Genomic DNA, 20,489 nt, shown 5'->3' on the forward strand with positions numbered 1-20,489 from the left:
CACACACACACACACACACACACACACACACACACACACACACACACACACACACACCACACCACACCACACCACACCACACCACACACACACACACACACACACACACACACACACACACACACATGCACACAACACACACATGCACATGCACACACACACACACACACACACACACACACACACACACACACACACACACACACACACACACACACACACACACACACACACACACACCACACCACACACACCACACCACACCACACCACACCACACCACACCACACCACACCACACACACACACACACACACACACACACACACACACACACACACTTTTTCTTTTTCTTTCCTTTCTCTTAATGTACTATCTCTCTCTCTCTCTCTCTCTCTCTCTCTCTCTCTCTCTCTCTCTCTCTCTCTCTCTCTCTCTCTCTCTGTTGTTTTATTTGATTTTGTGGTGATCAGCTCTAATTTAAATTGCAATAGGTTGGACACTTTCTGACTGAACACCCGATTGGCTGATTGATGGTCATGCAGAGCTGAGGAGATGGTGGCGGTGGATCTTTGGTTCGCATCCTGGTCTTGACAATCTTATGTATTTTTTAAGTTCATTGTTGAAAAAATTTTTTTTACCATTTAATTTGAATGTTAGAGGATGTATTTAACAATGCTGCTTCAATGACGATGAAAGTGAAGGAAAAATTCAACCATTTTATAAGGCAGACATCTAAAAGTAATGCCTTTTTATCCTAATGTGTTATGTTCCTAAGTATGCCTTGACTTTTATCCTAGATGACAGTGTTTCATGTTGTTCGCAAGTTTGATGTCGGGTGTTGTATGCCAGCCTTGTGTTGCTAAAGGCTAAAGGTATTGCAGTTTTTACCGGACATGCCTGATAACACGGATCATGAAATTTAGAATTTTTTTACTTAATTTGTACAATTGTATAGTTGGAGAAGACACGTAGAGGAGATACTCTTAGCGTACTGTTGAGGAGTTTGAAGACTCAGAACACTCCTACTTGTTAGCTAATTTGTATCACAGGAAATTATAATAATCATAGCTTGGCATGTGGTGGCTGACAGGGATTTCCAAAACTCCTTTCACCCGTTTAGAAGACTTCACCGAGCTGCCTCGATGCTGCCGTGCAAAGTAACAGGCATAAACAACAGTGCTTATTAAAGTGAGCTGCCAGAAAGCATGTTTTACCAATTCCCAGCTGATTTGAAATTTCTGCCATGCATTCATTGGTTTTGTGTTGTTTCTCTCCATTGGGAACTTTGGGAAACTTGAGCCTCTTGTCATGTGTCAAGTCAAAAGAGATTCAAATTCAGATTGTCAACAGGGAGGTATGTACTGAGTTGAATTTGCCCTTATGTTTCCTCAGCTCTCACCACTCATTATTTTCCCCTCTCTCAGTTAAAGATTAATACCGCCATTTGGTCTGTTGCCGGCCATTGTGATAGTTATCGCTCTATACTTGTAAAATTCTATCATGTTATGTAAAATGTAATGCATAAAATAAATTAATAAAGCGACTTCTTGGCCAATTTGAATCACAGAAAATTAAACAAAATATGATCCTTCTAGTTTTGATGGTTAGTGATTAACAGCTAAATGTGTTGCAGGTGTTTTGTTGTTGTTCTAAGTATCAATGAAGCAATCTACCAATTTATTTATTAGTTCATTGTGAAGAAAAATGTTGAAATGTTTCTCATAATTCAGTCTTTCTATATGTATAATGGGTTTTGAGTTCCTATGAGATTTTGGAGCAGATAATTCATTCCTGGACTGTTTGATCTTCATGTGATCCAGGGTAATTATTTGCAACTAGTTCCTATTTATTAATTATTTCCACTGGACCACGCGAGTTTGGTGGTGAAACAATTGGTTTGGAGTCAGTATAACCTAATCTCACCCATCACAAAATATAACAAAAAATGTCTGATCCTCATGTATTCTAGAGTTCAGTTTCAGCTTGTTCCTATTTATAATTTGCTTCCCCTGACTGTCTGTCATATGATTGGTGATGGAGGATTAGGTTTAGTGTCAGTTTCCAGTAAGAGTCAGACTGTGCCATGGCCATCACACAAGGGTTGCTGAGTTGTCTTGTGACCCACGAGTCATTCTGGGAGTTGTGAGAATCTGCTTGAGTGAGTGCTAACTTAGGTGTGTGAGTTAGTTGGTCTTGGTCTTCCTGCTACCAAGTTTGAGTGTGTAAATAAGTATTGTAAATGACGTATCACGAGCTGGTTATTAAGAAAAGTTTAAATAAATGCACGAAACGGAAATACAGAACTCTGCACTACCCTGTTTCAAATTCAGTCAGTAATCCCACAGTATTCAAAACTGTTATTCCATGACACTTCAGATCTTTTCAAATAAATTATAGCTTGACCATCCAAATTTGGAAAAAAAAAAAAAAGTGATCTCGTTTAGCTTCAAACGATGAAAATGGTTACCGAACTTACATGTCAAGGACGTTATTGTCAAGAGCGTATCATTACAAGAGGGAACGATTGAAACAGAAGAGGTGGTCGCCTCCTTGTGTTAATATTTCGCGTTTTATTTTCAGTACTTTCAGACTCGCATAAAAATAATGTGGATTTCAAGAGGTTATCTTACCTTGACTAAGACTGGGTGGAGCGTGAAGCTTGTAGGGTATCGAAGCAACATTTCCGAGGCCTCACCCTCGGCCTTTTTTCGTGGTCTTGCTTTGCCTGTATAGTATGTATACGTATACCTTTAATTGATGGCTTTAAGGTTGCATGAAAGGAGTATATTTTGAACAAGGTTGGTTGACTTAAGTACGAGGTGGACAGGTGGTGTTAGGGCCTGTCTGGGTTGAGGTTGATTTGAGGATTCGAGTCGCGGTCGAGAAGGAATTGGTTGAGGTGGGGGGGAGGGGTTAGAAAAAGAGAGGTGAGGAGAGGAAGCCGGCAGCTCTGCGCGGCACAGTTAGCAGGATAGCAAGGAAGGCGGTGGAGTTGCTCCTCAGGCAGGTAAGTGGAAGTGTTGTGCTTTGTGGAGTAAAGTACGAAGGTGGCGAGTCTTGAGTCCTTAGCCTAAAGAAGGTCAGTGACACGGTCCTTATATGCATATATCTGGACCGTGGGTCAGTGATAAGGATGGAAATACTGTTATTACGATTAAGTGTGTGCTTAGTGTAGGAGTACGAGTTTGGGCAGATTACGTATATAGTACTTCAACTGCATGTGCCGTTTCGTAGGGTTAAACCTCTAAACATGAACGGTTACTGGTAATGTATATCAATTGGTTTAGTACTGTGATATGTAGTAATTTAATATCGTACCAATTTTCATTAACGTGAAGGCTGGCTGGCTGAACGACGGGATTGCTCGTTACATGAAGTGGCGCGCGACGTCTCAAGTCTGTCTCCGCCAGCGCCAAGCAGCTGTACCTACTAGGTATTGTCAAGGAATGTTATGTGGATGTGATAATAAACTATTTGTAATCTTAAAGGTGTTATGCGTACAAACGTTTTCATTGAAGAGTTTAGTCGGTCGTGTTTTGTGTAGTTAAGCGAGTATCATTACTTGTAGATTGCTGTTACGGGGCTGTGTGCAGCGTGCCTCGTGTGTGGTGACGGTGATACATAATTACAAGCGTCTCTGCAAATCCTGGTTGGCTCGCGCTTCTTTGGCTAGCCAGAGTTAATTTAGTATAGTAGCCTAGTAAGGGTCAAGGGTCGTTACATGAGTGAATATAGGTGCTACCATGCATCATCTTCTGTGTTGTCTTTAGTGTGTGAATGATCTTTTCATTACGAGCAGATCGATGAGTCGGATGAATAACTGACTGACAGGCTAACTGCTTGTTTGACGCGTGCAAGGCAGCGGTAAATACTTGAAGATAGCTCGTCTCTACTACTTTTAGTCTCCTGAAATCCGTCATCGCCAAGCAGGTATAGTAGCTATTGTATTGTATAGGTACGGGTCAGATTAAGTTAATCTATTTGCAGTATCAGAAAAGGAACAAACTATTATTCGTGTTAGTGGTGTAATTGGGTTTAAATTAAAGTACGCGTTATCTTATTACAGATGAAGTTTAACGGAGACTGTGGTCTATCATGTGCAAATTGGTTGCATGACTAGCGGACCTATGACTCTTCATGGCCATGGTGTCTACATGCAAGCGTCCCTTCAAGCACTGGTCGCCTTGGTACTGTAGTAGCTGTACGGACGAGATCTTGATTATTATTTTCAGTTTTTACTATCTTTTATACTTGCTGATATGAATGAATGTGTGCTATTTTCGGAATGAGTAAGTTACATAACTTTAGCTTGATAATTTCATTACGAGCAGATTGCATGAACGGTCGACCGACGGTGAAGGGCTACTGGACTCTCAAGTGAGGCGGCGTGGCGGTGAGACTGCGTTAACAAGCTAAATTTTGAAAGCCGCAAACTCCGTAGTGCGTGTCTGCCAGCGCATCCACTTGTTTTAAGCGTGATTAATAAAGCAGACTTAAATTTGTAGTTCCCTTATAAATTTAGCTAATTGATTGTTTCCATTACAAGCTAGTTGGCTGGATGTTTGACGGAGATGAATGTCTCAAGCGTGACGCAACAAACAGTACGTGGCTGCCTCTGTGTGCCAGCGCCAAGCAGAAACAAGAAGGATGATGGGTGGATGTTCTCGGATAAGTTGGTTGACTGTGTCGTAGCAACCAAGAGTGAGGCTGTGTGACGTGTCGGTGCCGGTGATGTCACATGCGCGCTGCTCCGAAGTAATACGGGTAGGCGTTCCAAGCTTTGTAATACTAGCCTCGCAGTAGTGACCAGTGCCAAGATTTCCTGCTGTAGTTTTTGACTGGTAGTGTGAAGTTCTGTAAGTGTTTATATGAATCTTTAACAAAACAATCTTGGGACTTAGCCAGTTATATCATACTTCATTCCATCGCATTTTTTATTCATTTTTCTTGCAGATCATCCGTTGTTCCTCGTTTCCCCTTATCTGCTGCTGCCGCCTGTTGAAGACTTCCTCGAGTCACCTGCGCCTGAGCGACCGAGAACACAAGTTATTGTATATTCGTAGAGCGGCGCCTCCCCATTCTCAGGCGTGGGTGAGCCGCCTACCGGATCTTGACTCGTGGATCAGTAGTGTTGCTGGTTAATGAGTATGTGTTCTTAAGAGTTCGAGAGACTCTCCACTTTGAAATTTTATTTTTATTTTTTTTTTTATAAAATTTTCAACGGGAATTCGGGATTGTCTGTCACCGGACGCTCTTCGAGGTATTGTAAGCCATTATATAAATTTTATTTTTTATAAAATTTTCAACGGGAATTTGGGATTGTCTGTCAACGGACGCTCTTCGAGGTATTGTAAGCCATTATATAAACAGGACGCTATCGGGTATTAAGCCATTATACATTTGGTATAGTAGAAAATAAAGCCTTGATATATTAGAGGTATAGTAAAAGCCTTTATATATTATAGAGGTATTGTCTTGAGGTATAGTAAAAGCCTTATTATAATAATGAGGTATTGTAAGCCATTATATATAAATGAAAAAAATTGGTATAGTAAAGCCTTATTATAATAATGAGGTATTGTAAGCCATTATATAAAAAAAAAAATTTCCATTGTATTTTATTTCCATTGTATTTTATTGACTAAAAAAAATAAACCTAAACAAAAACAAAGTAGGCACTCAATTGTAAAAGACCTGACCAACCAAAAGGAGAAACAAATAAACCTGAAATCCAACCAAGGTGTCACTGGAAAAAAAAAAACCCTTGCCAAACAGCCCCCTCCCCCCCCCAGCCAAAAAGACCCCAACAAAACCTTGAATCCAAGAAATCCAACCAAAGGAAACAAAACCTTAAATCCAAGAAATCCAACCAAGGTGTCACTGGGAAAAAAAAAAAAAACCATTGCCAAACAGCCCCCTCCCCCCCCAGCCAAAAAGACACCCCAAGGAAACAAAACCTTAAAAGACACCCCAAGGAAACAAAACCTTAAATCCAACCAAGGTGTCACTAGGAAAAAAAAAACCTTGCCAAACAGCCCCCTCCCCCCCAGCCAAAAAAGTAGTTACCAAACACAAGACACCCTAGTGACCCCCAAAACCCTCCTCCCCCACCACCACCACCACCACACCTCCATGATCAATTCCCAATTCCTCTATTGAGAAGCACACCTCCACTATCAATTCCTCTATTGAGGAAGCCCAGCATGCTAATGTGCAGAAGTTCCTCCTGTCATGGAAAGTGGACTCCACAGAACATATATTCTCAACAGTACACTATGTATATTCTCAACAGTACACTATTAGTCTTCATAAGATACTAAAATATTTTTATAACTAATAATGAATGGAGGCTTTAAGTAAGAAAAATTATATAATGATTTAGGGACTTGGAGATGCTATGCTAAGCAACAAACTAATGAGAAAAGTGATGCAATGGATGGAAATGTTACTGTAGTCTTGTCTCAGCCAATCTTCGTCCACTTCAGAATCCTTGTAGTCTTGTCTCAGCAAGTTCATTCCACTCTAGAATTGTACAAGGACAAAGACTTAATATAGATAACTATATGGACAAAAATAGGTAACCATATGGACAAAAATATCAATAGAATTCTATCATTTTTATAAATCATTATTGTACTTGTTCACACTCATGTCCATCTCTCTCAAGATATTCAAGAGAAACTCACTATCTTTTTTGGTACTTCTTAAGACACAGACAGCCATGCATCCAAAAGATACAACACAAGACTAGCCTGACATCCCCACACCTGAACTTACCCATGGCTTGGGTGAACTGGTGCCAGACAGCCACAGAAATTGCCACATCTTGGATGCAACTCAACACTGCATCTGTGCTTCCTGTAACACTTGGAAAAGACTGAAGTTTGAAAATGGCTTGATAGAAGGCAGAGAAAGAACACAAAGAGGCATGTGGTATGGTAGAGGACACCAACCCTCACTTCTGGAAGAGACCAGCCACCACCGACCTATCCTGCCTGGCCACACAATCCCCTCCCATGGTGGTCTGCTTCATCTAAAATCAAGCCTAGACACAATTTTCTATGTACTCCATCACTCTCATCATCACAAACACCACACCACCATCATATCCATCACCAAAAGTAATTTCTTGATTCTTCAGACTCAATGTTGTACACATCCAAAAAACCACTCCCAGCTTATCAGACTCCTTACCACATTATCATGAACAAAAAATGTCCATGTAGAGGATTTTGCACAATGTGACACTAGTTTTCTCATTAGAATTTTAATGCACAACTTATCATTATTCATAAAGTTCTTTCAAACATCACAGAGGGTGATCTCATGACATACATGTGAATGTAGAAAAATATGCATGAATACCATACATGCCTCCAACAACAGTATGAACCAGTAACCAGAATGGAGAAACCTTCCCTGGCAAGTCACCAGATTGTTTGACATGATTGCACTTCCTCAATCGTCCACATGAGATGGATGTCCTGCAAGCTACTGAAAAGTGAATGCCTACCTCAACAGAACCACATACTAGGACACAATGAAAGGAAAAAGAGTATAACTGAAAATGTAATGGCAATAACAATATATAGACTTTATTGCCACTGAAGTAACTCTCTCTACATGCCTCTTCCATGAATGTGTGAGGGAAGAAATAGTACTAACTCATTTTTTTTCTAGCAAGTGAAAACACTAAAACTACATTAAAAAAGAAGCATTATCTGCAATTGATTCTATACACTACACATACAATAAAATACTTACAAATGTCTACTTCTGTAAGCATTGAAATATTGAACATCAAAGCTAAGACAAAACTTGCAAAGACGATCTGGATGGTTCTTCTCAATCAAGCAGACAATGTATCATCAAAAAGTCTCACAGTGTGACTCAAGAACAGTGGCTCAGGAATATATATGGAACATACACACAGGATCAAAGAAAGCTGCCGCCACTGATGCAAATGTATGAACAAGCAATACATTTCTTCGTGTCCACTGTTCCTTTCAACAACCCAATCACGTTCATTCTCAACTTTCACTATCAACACTTTGATGTGAGTGCAACACTCACTGCACACCATCATTTTAAAAGGCTCCATATAGCCTTGCTCACCCTCACATCACTGCTTTCAAAAACTCATCTTTGATAATGCAAAGTGCCCAAGCAATAAAACAAAAAATTTCTGTAAATGAGAAAAAATGACTTAGAAATTGACTACATTCCTACTAAAAAGAGCAAAAAATATTGACTTAGAATGGTTAGTGTAATGTATTGTGACTGACAGAGTGCACCACACTCCAGGAAGGGACAAACCCACAATTACAGTGCACCTCATGATGGCCAAAGAAATAATACTCAATCATTATGAGAAAGATGCTTTGTGTTTGATAAAATATGGACAGAGAGGTAACAATATTTGCTTATTCATATAGTTCATCAAATTCACAGGAAACATCCACACAGTGAGGGAGTGACAGAGGCATAAAGAAGTGGGCCACTAGAGCAAGAGTGGAGAGGGAGAGAGGCTGTGGAGCAGAGGGATGAGGGAGGCTGGGAGGAAGAGTATACAAAGCAAGGGACAGACAGCAGACAACAGTACACTTACCTGTTGTGGTCACCCCCTGGAGGGAGTCTTTGGAGGGAACACAGTATCAGATAGAGATGGTTCAGTACCCTTAAGCCATCATGAAATGCACCTTAATGTGTATTAGTAAAGATTCTTTCACACCCACTTGGGACAACAAGGCCAACTTGACCTGCAAAACAGACCTTCTGTCCTGCCATCCTACTCTGACCCAACTCACCACCACTCATCACTTGCGGAGGAACACTTCCACTCACTGTGTGACATCGGGTGTGCACGCATGCACTCACTCACAACCAAATGATCAGAGATAAAAACAAAAAAAAAATAAAATAATGAGTGGAAAATGAAACCCAGAAATGTTAGAAAACCAGACATTAATTAATCAGTGCAGCAAGAATCAATGAAGGAGAAACCATAACAGGCAAGAAGTTAAGAGACAATGATGGTAAGATTGAAAAATTAAGGAAGATCTCAAAGAACACTGGAGGAACTGAATGCACAAAAAAAAATAAAATAAATAAATAAAAAAAAAATAAAAAATAAAAAATAAATAAAAAATTAATATATATATATATATATATATATATATATATATATATATATATATATATATATATATATATATATATATATATATAAAAAAGTAAAATTAAGGAATAAAAAAAATAAATAAATAAAATAAAATATTACAAAGACAAACACAAAAAAGCTCAACTCAATTTGGTGACTATTCAAGTGGATAAGAATTGACAAAATGACACACACACACACACACACACACACACACACACACACACACACACACACACACACACACACACACACACACCGCCTGGACATAGTGGCAAAGTTTTCTCAAAGTTACAAGACTACAGTTGACACTTTACATTAAACTACAATATCTAACAGGGAGCAAAAGTGGTGACATCACACTCGTGTCAAACAAACACCAGTGAACACCATGGTTCCTCACCTTCTCTTTTGTAACACTCAAGATGATCTACCATAACAAAGTGAAGTGTTTGTTTGATAATGCTACAAAAATATGCATCCCTGCTAAATATCATTGTGTTGCTATTCAATTGTCTGATAAAGGATAACAGATTCTAATCAATGTCAGTTATAACTTCAATAGCATTTTCTTTTGTTCTCGTTCATATTGTGTCTATTTTTCTCAATACTCACTGTGAGTAGAACAATAAGTGAATCAGAAGTGTGTGTTTGTAAAGAGTGTCACTTCATCACACTTTGGCTCCATTTGTAATAAAAGATAGTGAATTATATTAATGTATATATAAAATTATTATGAACATGTACATCAATAATAATAATCTATACATTACAGATTGTGGTAAACTCTTCAAAAACTTACTATCAAATCCTTTATCATTGTAATAGTCATTAAACTCTGCAGTATTAATATAAATGGCAAAACAAACTTTATTGAGCAAATATAGTTATGACCAACGCACACAAAACTATACTGGAAAATCACCACCACCACCGCCACCACATTGTCATCACCAGCAGCATCAGAATTTTGAAAGGCTCCACACAGGACTGAATGTGTCGGTCTGCTTCACTACTGTCATCTTAGTGAAAAGCTTAAAAGAGTTACATTGTCAAGTATTTGTAAGGAATATTCACCCTTTTGAGTTTCTGAATAATTTACTTTAATATTCTACTCAACAAGGTCCAATGTTATTGTTTGTGCAAAAATAGTGAAAGGTCTGATTACCAACTCAATCTTTTCACAACTTTCACAATCTGTAAAGAATATTCCCCCCCTTATAAGTTTCTGACTAAGTTGCTATAAAGCATTTCCAACTTCCTATAATTTGACTTCATTTAAGAGGAGTATCAAGACATTTATCCCTTTCTTTTGGATAACTATCAGACCTTCAAAGGAACTGGCAACAAAGTGAGACTTTTTTTTGTTGTCCTTAGTTTTCCCTTCTTACATAAGAAAAAAAAAAAAGGGGGTGGAGGTCTTAAATCCATCCCATTCAAGCAAAAATATTGAAAGGGCAAATTATCAAATAAATCTTCCCTCCTCTCATTCACAGAATAGGTGCAATTGTTTTCCACTCAATGCAGTTCTTTGGGGAATGTGTTGTTTGATCACAAGAGGCTACTAGTCTCCTTATGGCACATGTTATGGCAAGATCAGGAACGTTCCATCAGTTTTGCTTCACAATCCATGACAGACAAACACACACTGGCTCCCATCAGGCCATAAAAGCTAGCAAGATGAGGATTCCTCCCTTTGATCCATTATGAGACAACTATGCTATTCACTAGGTTACTCTTGACAATGCATTGCCTTCAGGATTATTGCATATTCATTACACAGATGGCTATACTTGGGGTTGAGTTGGGCTGGGCTAGACAGGGGAGGGTATAGTAAGGTAAGGTTTGGTCAGATTAGATTAAGTTATTGTAAACTTTGCATTAAATTGAGTGAGGTTGGGGAAAATAAAATAAAGTGAGGTGAGGTAAGAGTATGTTAAGTAATAAGAAAAAAATAAGAGAAAGTGAGGTACAGTAAAATAATACAAGGTAAGGTAAGGTACACACAAGTGAAGGATAACCTAACCTACCACAGCCCCTAGTGTAGCAAGGGTGTCTGACCTTCATGCTATCCCATTATTCGTAAGTGTGAGTAAAGAGAGCTTGGGAAGTGATGAATCAGCTTTACATGAGCCGAGTCTGGAGTTGTTCAAGTGAAGTGTGGGGAGGGTGAGGGTGAGAAGCAACAAAGGATGAACCAGGAGTGCTTTAGGATCACACATCAACCAACACTGTCATTCATAATCTGTAAAGAATAATCACTCCTATGAGGTTCTACACAAGAGGTACATATTTTCAACTATCAAGAATCTTTAGGAAATAGTTTGGTTGATAATAATGACCATGTTCTCTAGTTAGGCTGTTAATTCCTGCAAAATTAAAAAAAACTGAAGGAGACAACAGCCAAAACATTACAGAACAAACTCCTGCTTCACCCAGTGTTCCTCCCAGCCCCACACTCTCATCTTATCTATACAAAGTTAAACAATCTATGAACTGTGTTTCCAGAGAGGGATGGGGAGGGATGTGAGGAGATAAGGATGTGCTGGGCTGACGACAAGGTGCACCAAGGCTACCAAATACTTCGCTGTGAAATGAATCTTGCTAAATGTGATGTTTTATGACTAGACTGGAGTCTCCTTTAGTGGCACAAGAACATTTCATTACATTTCTTAAACTTCTATCCCTTTCATTTCCATCAAACTTCCCTCCAAAACAAATGATCCACAACAACAAGATTGTCCCTTTTCCAGTCTAATAATCACAATCAAATGATCTTATGCCACTATGAAAAATGCCTCATGAGTCCTCCACACTAATGACCTTCAAAATAATGAATGGTGTAGCCTCAAATTACTAAAAATACTTTCACTATACAGTTAATAACTATAATATTCCTCTTTATCTGTTGTATTCCTGACTACAAGCCTTGACACTACTGAGCAACAACGTAATGGGAAAACAATGATGATATTCTTAATACTAAACACTACAGGAGAGGAATATTTCAGCCCAGTGGAACCTAGAATCTCCTTGGGTTTTGAATCTCTAACTGAGCATCGGACAAAACTAATGCTATGCTCCCGCTAACTCCCACTAACAGCAGTTCTCAAAACAACACCAAGCCACAGAGGAGGAAGATAGGACAGACCTGCTCTCCTATTCTCTCTCTCTCTCTCTCTCTCTCCAAACACACATATTAGCAAAGCCGAGTCCTTTCTTCTCAAAATACTTCTCATGCAAACAGAACTAAAAGCTTGGAATGTTGTGAAATAATTTTGAAGCACCTCTATAACTAGCAGACCAGCTCTCTTATTCTCCCTCTTCCTTCACAACGTAAATCCTACCGTTTCCTCCTCAAAGTTCTTCCTACAGATGAAACTAAATGCTTGGAATGTTTCAAGAAAATTTTGCAATACTGAAATACCTCACACTTAAAAGACCTGTTCTCTTTTTGTTAGCAAAGCAAATCTTGACGTTTCCTTTTCAAAACGCTCCTCCTACAAACAAAACTGAAGGCTTGGAATGTCTTGCGGCTACTTTTGAATACTTAAAGCACCAATGTAAAAAGGTACATTAATATCTAAAAGTTTGTGTTTACTAACAATTCCATTCCCACCTCACCAAGTTCACCCTCACACAGTTCCTAAATCTCTTACACATCTATCAAACCTTGGCATGTTTACTACAACTCTAAATAATGATGCTGAATAAATGTCTTCCTATGTAGTTGAATAATCGGAGCTAAATTCCCGACATACAGCAGCCACACAAGTGTTATACCACAGGCTCACTCAGATACGAACAAGTTGCCTCCCAAGACCACCTGACAAATGGAGAATGGATCACAAATTTGGTGTTTTCAAGGGAGACTTTCTTGGTACAAATTCAATGTTATCAGCTGATCTCACAAATAGAAAAGATATATTGTTGTGAAAACTATCTCCTGACACACCAGCTGCCTAAATATCTAAAAGGTTTGTGGTCATTTTGTGTAATTTTTATGTTTTAATATTATTTCTCACTCACTCATTCTATCCATTCTTCTCACTCACACAAACACTACGACTTAAAAAGGCTCGTAAACATCTTAAAAGCTCTAAAGATAGTAACATGAACAAGCAAAAAAATCAATATAATATATAAAATGTTTAAACCTTCAATATACAGAATTATGCTTCAATATGCTGCCAAGAAATGACTTAAATCACTCTATAATTCCACCTTCAACATGAGAAAGACTGAAACGAATATCTGACTTAGTTCTCCTCCTGTGTGCTTCCTTTCAACTTGCAGAGACTTGCCTTGTTGCTTCCTGCCACTAACTCATGAGGCCGACACATGGACGCACTGACGCACACACTCCCGGAAGCAGAGGGACACACAGCGTGGGGTCTGCTGAGGGTAGAGGACTAGTACAGGCTCTTCTTGGCACATGAGATGGTCAGTCGGCTGTGACCTCCTGCTCTTCTCTTACCTCCGTATTCGACGAAGGTGAGCTGCAACAACACAGGTGAAAATGGCTTCTAAATATAAACAATGAAGCACACATAGGTTACCATGCACGAGTGAGTTCACATAAACACACTATAATATATAATCAACCTGCACTTCATCTACACTAATGAAATGTGATACAACAAAAATGCAACTCAAATGTCCAGTAACACTCCATGACTCACTGGGCTCCTGTCAGTCTCTGGATGTGGCTGTGTGTTTGGTGGGGAGTGCAGCAGGGGCTGGGGTGGTGGCTGCTGCTGCTGCTGCCTTTATGGTGGTCACAGTTTTCTCCACCTGGAAGGCACAGTGTCATCACCATCTGCCACAACACAACCTGGCACCATTATCACACTACTGTGTTCCCCCATGACATACTTGAATTATTAAAAGCTTAACAATTTTTGTAATGTGAGCAATTGTTCAAATATCCAAATTTCATTTAACATTTGTGACCTGATACACTTCACTAATTTTGATTAAACCTTTTGGCTTCTCTTCAGGGACTGGCACCTCAAGGAGCATTCATTCTTTGATGAACATTTCACTGCCTTTGGCTAATAACTCCCTTTAAGATGAAAGAAACAAACCTCACCTTCTGTAACTGCTGCTTGAGTTCACTCACACTGCTGGCAAGCTGCACCTGGCTCCCCTCTAACCGCTTCTCCACACCTTTAACAACATCCATACTCTGCAACCCAACAACACAATGAGTCACCTCAACAATGAGGGAAAGAGTGTATGGAACTATGGGGATGTGTACTCAGTTAATCTATTACTGCTCTATCTCTGCTTTATTTCCTCACCCAACAAGTGAGAGACAGGGAAGTACTGACCTGGGTAAGATTATGCACAGCGTGTGACTGAAGGAGGGATGCGTCCTGGAGCGATGCGACTGTAGTGCTGAGATTGGTGATGTGTGACGGCAAGTCTGGGGTTACCAAGCTGTGCCATGCCTCTAGAGATGACACTCGTTGGCTCAGGTTGGAACTCACATTGGTGCTGGCCTCCTCAAGACTCTGAAGAAAGGGAGATTGGTGAATCAGACTCAATATGAATGTTTTAGAAGGAACAAGTCCACAGTAACTGCTTGGCGTTTGACAAATCTCCAAATGTTATGAAGTGCAGAGAAGAAAGATCCATAAGAAAAATATAGAATTGAAAAAGATACACTGGTTGGCTGCTCATGAATTTTCCAAAGCTATGAAGAGGAAAAAGATGCAAAGAAGAGTGTGCATGATTGGAAATGTCACCCACCTGGAGTCTGTGATTGGTGAGGGAGGTGTCGGTGGCCTGCTGGCTGAAGGAGGCATTGATGGAAGTGATGGTGGAGGTGAGGGAATCCATCTTCTCCTTCAGTGCTAACACACTCTCCCCGAGAGTGGCAGGTGACCCTCCGCCACCACCATGCTCCATCACTGTCTGGTTTTGCAGCACAGAGATGTCCTCCTGCAACAGTACAATGAAGAACTGAAGAACTAAAGCAACTACAAGACCTGACTGGCTATGATGGACAAGGCAGAGAGAACTAGTGCATTTTCTATCATAATCTGTACTCAAGAAACACTTTGCTCAGTCACTTACATTTACTATTTTCCAAGACCAAAGACTATTAACCAGGTTTGCAAGAGTATTTTTCGTGTTTCTGGTGTAAAAATCTTGATAATTTGTCACTAGAAGCATAAAAGCACCCCTAAAAATCTCTGTAGCTTCCCCTGGAGCCTTTAGAATACAATGGGTGTTTCAGATTATGGTTCATATCAAAATGGTCTGGCAAAAAAAAATGAGGCCTAAAAAAACACTTAGTACCATAGGCCTGGCCAGGGCTGGTTTTAGTGGTCCAAGAACTTATATTTTGGGATCTCATAATGTATCTGGAACTGTAGTTTGAAGAAATACTAGAGTGTTCCTTAGCATAATGAGTGTGAGCCTCACCTTGAGCCTCTCGATCATGTTGGCTGCTTCCCTCACGTCCAACGTCAGCTTGTCGTGCTCCTTCTTGATCTCCTCCAGTGATGACTGGGCATCCTGAGGCAGACAACATTCAATTTAATAACAAACATCTTCTAATGAATTTTTCATATAATGTGCATTAAAAAGTGAATGAATTAATATGTAGAAATTTTCCAAGTACATCAAATACTCCTACAACTACTGCATCACAATGTGTGTGTGTGTGTGTGTGTGTGTGTGTGTGTGTGTGTGTGTGTGTGTGTGTGTGTGTGTGTGTGTGTGTGTGTTACCGTGAGGGAGGAGCCGAAAGTTGCCACGGATCCCTGAAGTGCAGCGACATCCTTGGGCAGTGAGGACAGCTGAGGTGAAGTGTTGAGGGAGTTCTCGATGCCCTTCACTCCGCCTTCCAGGAGGTCCACCTGTGACACACTCAGGGTTTACCAGGAGTGTTCATATGTGAGGTAGAATGTTAGAGGTTCAGTTCAGAGAGAGAGAGAGAGAGAGAGAGAGAGAGAGAGAGAGAGAGAGAGAGAGAGAGAGAGAGAGAGAGAGAGAGAGAGAGAGAGAGAGAGAGAGAGAGCAAATAACAGCTTGGCTTTTATGAGAATGCAAAGTAAGAGATGCAAGATAGTAAGAGCAAAGGTTTCTCTCTATCTACCTCACATATTCTTTTCTTTTTAATTATGTGAGTAGTGAATCATGTCAGCAGTACAAGAGACAATAGCAAATGGCCGGCCACTCATACCCTCTTAGTGACAGCATCCAGGGAGGTGGTGAGCTGGGTGACAGCAGCCCACAGCGCACTCTGGTTCTTCTCCAACTCCTGAAGCCGCACATGAGACTGGTGGAACTTGGCAGGGAGCTCCGAGCTGCTCGCCTCAACTGTTGGGAGAGGAAGAGATTAGAAGAATCAAACTAACCATGGAATCCTTCACACCAACAAGGTAATTCATTTAATTCATATTTTTTTTGTTGGCTGCAGTCTTAGGCTCTGTCCATGCATAAAGTGCTTCATTGTTTTCCAGAAGTAGTGTCTCAGCGATGAGTTAGGTGGACACAGGTGACAGATCATAAAGTGTAATTATATGTTTAATGCTAAAAGGACAGTAATAAACAATGAAGAAAAGGGAAAAAATTACAGAACTTTTATACCTTACACATGACATGATTGCACATATAAAGGGTAAAAATAGAAGTACAGTACTTACTGGTAGTTTGTCTACACAACACCTTGTCTGTATAAGGATACCTCTCACACTAAGCCCTGTAGTACATCCATAACAGTACAACACCCACCACACCACCTGCTGTATTACTGCAACGCTTTATCCAATGTCTGTCACAACACAACCTGTCTGTCACACTACACACCTCTACACCTGCTGGACTACAGGACTTCAATGTTTGTCACACTACAAGACCCCTGTGATATCTGTCACACTACAAGACCCCTGTGGTATCTGCCACACTACATGACCAAGACCTCTGTATCTGCCACACTACATAGTACAAGTAAGTACTGTACATACATACAAGTCAAAGTCAACACGTGGTGCACTACAGTGTGGGCCTACACCACCTCTGCGTGTCACACACTGTCCCACTGGACCACTGGAGACCCTCGGGTACCTGAGCTGATCCTGGCGTGCAGCGCGTCCAAGTCCCTTCTGGTGAGCATGAGGAGGCGGAATGCCGCCGCTACGCCCACCAGTGTGGTGAGCAGCAGTAGCAGTGTACAGGCGCCCGGAAGACACGCCCACAGGCCGCCACGGCCGCCCATCATCTGCTTACCCAACACCGCTACGCCCGAGAAGTCCCCTTCAGGGTCTTCTGAGTCTGAGCGCAGCAGGTCGTGGTGCGAGGCCGTGGCGGGCTTGCGGCGCACCTTGTCCTCCGCCACCAGCGCGTCCAGCTCCTTCCTCTTGCGCCGCAGCTTCTTGTGGCCGACCACGCCACCCACACCCGAGGCCACCACACCCGCACACGACTCTCCATGACTCATGGCGGGGTGGTACTTGATGGTCGTGGTCACGGTGCCACGGGACGCCCCCCTTCACGCCATGCCGCCCAGCTGTCCGGCCACGGGCGTCATCAAGGCTTGGCTGCGGCGCAGGCCCGACGGTGGGCGGCAAAAACTGGACGTGGGTGTCACGTTGAAACAGTTCATGGCATCAGGGCCATCTGAAGGGAAGTGGCTCACTCTTGAGGGGTGATGTAACTCCTGCCTCCTGCCGCCGTCACTTCAGGCCTCAGCGCGCGCACGCGCACACACACACACTCGCACGTCTTCTGCACTACTGCCTTATTTCCTCCACCAGCACCAGCAAACACTGACAACGAAAGTTACTTCCGCTAAAGGAGTCAGGAAGTCACGCGGAGGCAATAGTAATGTCTGCACGAGCCACAGTGTATACTATTTCCAGCTGTGGCGGTGTGTATACAATCGCTGCTTCCTGCTTCCACTTGGCTGAGTTGGCGAACCGCACACTGACTGATTACTGACGCCACACCTTCCGATCAGCTGTTGTGCGCGGCGGAAGATTCCAGCTATCTTTTTCTTTTCTTGTTTTTCTCTTCAAGCCACTCCAACACGCAAGTAATGGTGCTAGCCAGTCATGTGTGGCAGCTGTATCCAATATAATTAAGTCGTAAAACTGACAATTATAAGGATATAAAGGAGATGTAGGATAGAAGGATATAACTTCTCGAATATCAGCAATTCCTATAACAGACACTGAAACAACCACCGATCATCATTTTTACTCACCGAACGATAACAATGACAATTATATATTATGTAGACACGTGGACAAGTAAGAAGGTTGTGTAGTGATTGTAAAGGTGGCTGACAACAAATTTACACAGAAAGCAAAGTAATTAGATCAGTACCTAACAATTGTAAGGAGGTAATGGGTTATTGTAAAGTAGACGAAGTAATTAGATAGGTAACGATTGTAAAGAGGTAATGAGTCGTTGTAAAATATGCACATACTCGTAGATAAACAAGTAGATATTGAGAGACTGTAGCTTGTAATGGAACACTGTAGAAAGGAGGAGGAGGAGGAGGAGGAGGAGGAGGAGGAGGAGGAGGAGGACGCAGAATGAAGCATAAGAATAACAGTAATACAAGAATACTAATAATAGTAATAAAACAAGGATGAGGAGGATGAGGATGAGGAGATGGAGAAACAAATGAGATTATGATAATGAAACACGAATGAGGTCTGACAATTTATGACGTACAAGTGAGTGTGTGTGTGTGTGTGTGTGTGTGTGATAAGACATGTGAAGGTCGATTATGGGTAAATATATACTCTCTCTCTCTCTCTCTCTCTCTCTCTCTCATGGAGATAAATCAATGGAAAGAGAGAGAGAGAGAGAGAGAGAGAGAGAGAGAGAGAGAGAGAGAGAGAGAGAGAGAGAGAGAGAGAGAGAGAGAGAGAGAGATTTAAAGTGAGAGAAATCCATCTCTTACTCCTGCCACAACGCTCCACACCACAGACACACACACACACGAAGGGAAATGATGAAATGTGTGTAAATTTGAAATATTCCAGAAAAATTCTGAACTAAGCAGCGAAATTTCTGTAAAAACACTATCAAATTTATTCTTTATTATCGTAAGTACGTTATTGTTGCTGCCTATTCTTGTTATTTTGGTTCATTTTAGAGTATATGTATTTGGGTGATTGAAACGTGAATTGATGGTGGTGGTGGTGGTGGTACATATTATTATTATTATTATTATTATTATTATTATTATTATTAGTAGTAGTAGTAGTAGTAGTAGTAGTAGTAGTAGTAGTAGTAGTAGTAGTAGTAGTAGTAGTAGTAGTAGCAGCAGCAGCTTAATATAATACAACAATGGTAATAGCAAGAACCAATACTTTTTAGATGACGCTACTACTACTACTACTACTACTACTACTACTATTACCACCACCACCATTCCCTCCGCATGACTGTAATGGCATTCAGACAGCGTGTAAACAAACAGCAAATACATGAAAACTTTACATTCCGGACGCGACGAAAAGAACCGGGCAAACATTTGTGGCGAGCAAGTAAACAAGTGATAGCGGGAAAGTGAACATTAGATGATAAATAACAGATAATGAACAAATACTTCAGTAAACACGATGAAAAGAAGCAAAAAAAAATAAAAAAAATAAATAAAATAAATAAATAAAAAAAATAAATAAATGAAAAAAAAAAAAAGTAAATAAGATAACACATGTCTGCATAACTGAAAAGTTTACACACACACACACACACACACACACACACACACACACACACACACACACACACACACACACACACACACACACACACACTTGCGGAATGTCTTAAACACCTGAACACCACCTGAAAAAACGTGTCATACTGTGTGCAATGAATATGAGAAAGAATAAGCATCCACATGTGGGATTATCGACTTAAAAATATGTGCGGGTGGGAGAAATGATGTGTGGGAGGAAAAGTATGGGTGTGTGTGTGAATGAGTGAGTGTATGTGTGTGTGTGTGTGTGTGTGTGTGTGTGAGTAAGTGTACGCGTGTGTGAGTAAGTGTACGCGTGTGTGTGTGAGTGAGTGTGTGCGTGTATGTTGCATTGTATTTACCGTCCTGAGAAAGAGAAATGATCTATACACGTATATTACATTCCTAAACAAGGCACATGAAGGTACACAAATATTGCACCTGGGAAAAAAAAAAACTACTAATGAGGTGCATACATAGCCACATCTGTGAAATTGAAGCTGCAGCACAACACACCTGTCAATATACACCTACGAGTACGTCAATAGCGTACACCTACAATATACTCCACCACAGAGATGCAGGCGACTGTATTAACCCCTTCAATACTGGGACAC

General features: G+C 40.7%; 1 protein-coding gene and 2 long non-coding RNA genes across 9 annotated transcripts in view; 1 reads left to right on the forward strand and 2 right to left on the reverse strand.

The window, feature by feature from the left end:
* Positions 1-2,908: 2,908 nt before the first annotated feature.
* Positions 2,909-5,536, forward strand: LOC123503060. Of its 4 annotated transcripts, XR_006674298.1 has the most exons (9): positions 2,909-3,008; positions 3,340-3,434; positions 3,570-3,650; positions 3,801-3,931; positions 4,068-4,202; positions 4,333-4,441; positions 4,548-4,765; positions 4,955-5,261; positions 5,347-5,536. It is a non-coding gene; the product is annotated as an uncharacterized LOC123503060 (long non-coding RNA). The 4 variants fall into 4 exon arrangements; XR_006674299.1 differs by having other exon boundaries at positions 4,068-4,188; positions 4,955-5,535; XR_006674296.1 differs by having other exon boundaries at positions 4,955-5,530.
* A 722-nt stretch (positions 5,537-6,258) lies between these two features.
* LOC123503063 lies at positions 6,259-9,130 on the reverse strand. The gene is made up of 2 exons (XR_006674302.1): positions 6,779-9,130; positions 6,259-6,523 (listed from the first exon to the last, which is right to left on the reverse strand). It is a non-coding gene; the product is annotated as an uncharacterized LOC123503063 (long non-coding RNA).
* Positions 9,131-9,771: 641 nt separating this feature from the next.
* LOC123503071 overlaps positions 9,772-20,489 on the reverse strand; it is a 22,614-nt gene continuing 11,896 nt past the window's right edge. For 2 of the 4 annotated variants that reach the window (XM_045252474.1, XM_045252475.1), the window contains exons 2-10: positions 17,241-18,237; positions 16,357-16,493; positions 15,902-16,030; positions 15,594-15,686; positions 14,916-15,107; positions 14,495-14,677; positions 14,254-14,349; positions 13,844-13,955; positions 9,772-13,660 (exon numbers count right to left, since the gene is read on the reverse strand). In XM_045252474.1, the coding sequence (XP_045108409.1) occupies positions 13,854-13,955; positions 14,254-14,349; positions 14,495-14,677; positions 14,916-15,107; positions 15,594-15,686; positions 15,902-16,030; positions 16,357-16,493; positions 17,241-17,613 (1,305 nt within the window). In that variant the 5' untranslated portion in view covers positions 17,614-18,237 and the 3' untranslated portion in view covers positions 9,772-13,660; positions 13,844-13,853. The remainder of the gene's footprint in view (positions 13,661-13,843; positions 13,956-14,253; positions 14,350-14,494; positions 14,678-14,915; positions 15,108-15,593; positions 15,687-15,901; positions 16,031-16,356; positions 16,494-17,240; positions 18,238-20,489) is intronic. The other 2 variants (XM_045252472.1, XM_045252473.1) reach the window with 1 other exon arrangement.

This window comes from Portunus trituberculatus, chromosome 13, assembly GCF_017591435.1.
Source record: "Portunus trituberculatus isolate SZX2019 chromosome 13, ASM1759143v1, whole genome shotgun sequence".
Lineage (NCBI taxonomy): Eukaryota > Metazoa > Arthropoda > Malacostraca > Decapoda > Portunidae > Portunus > Portunus trituberculatus.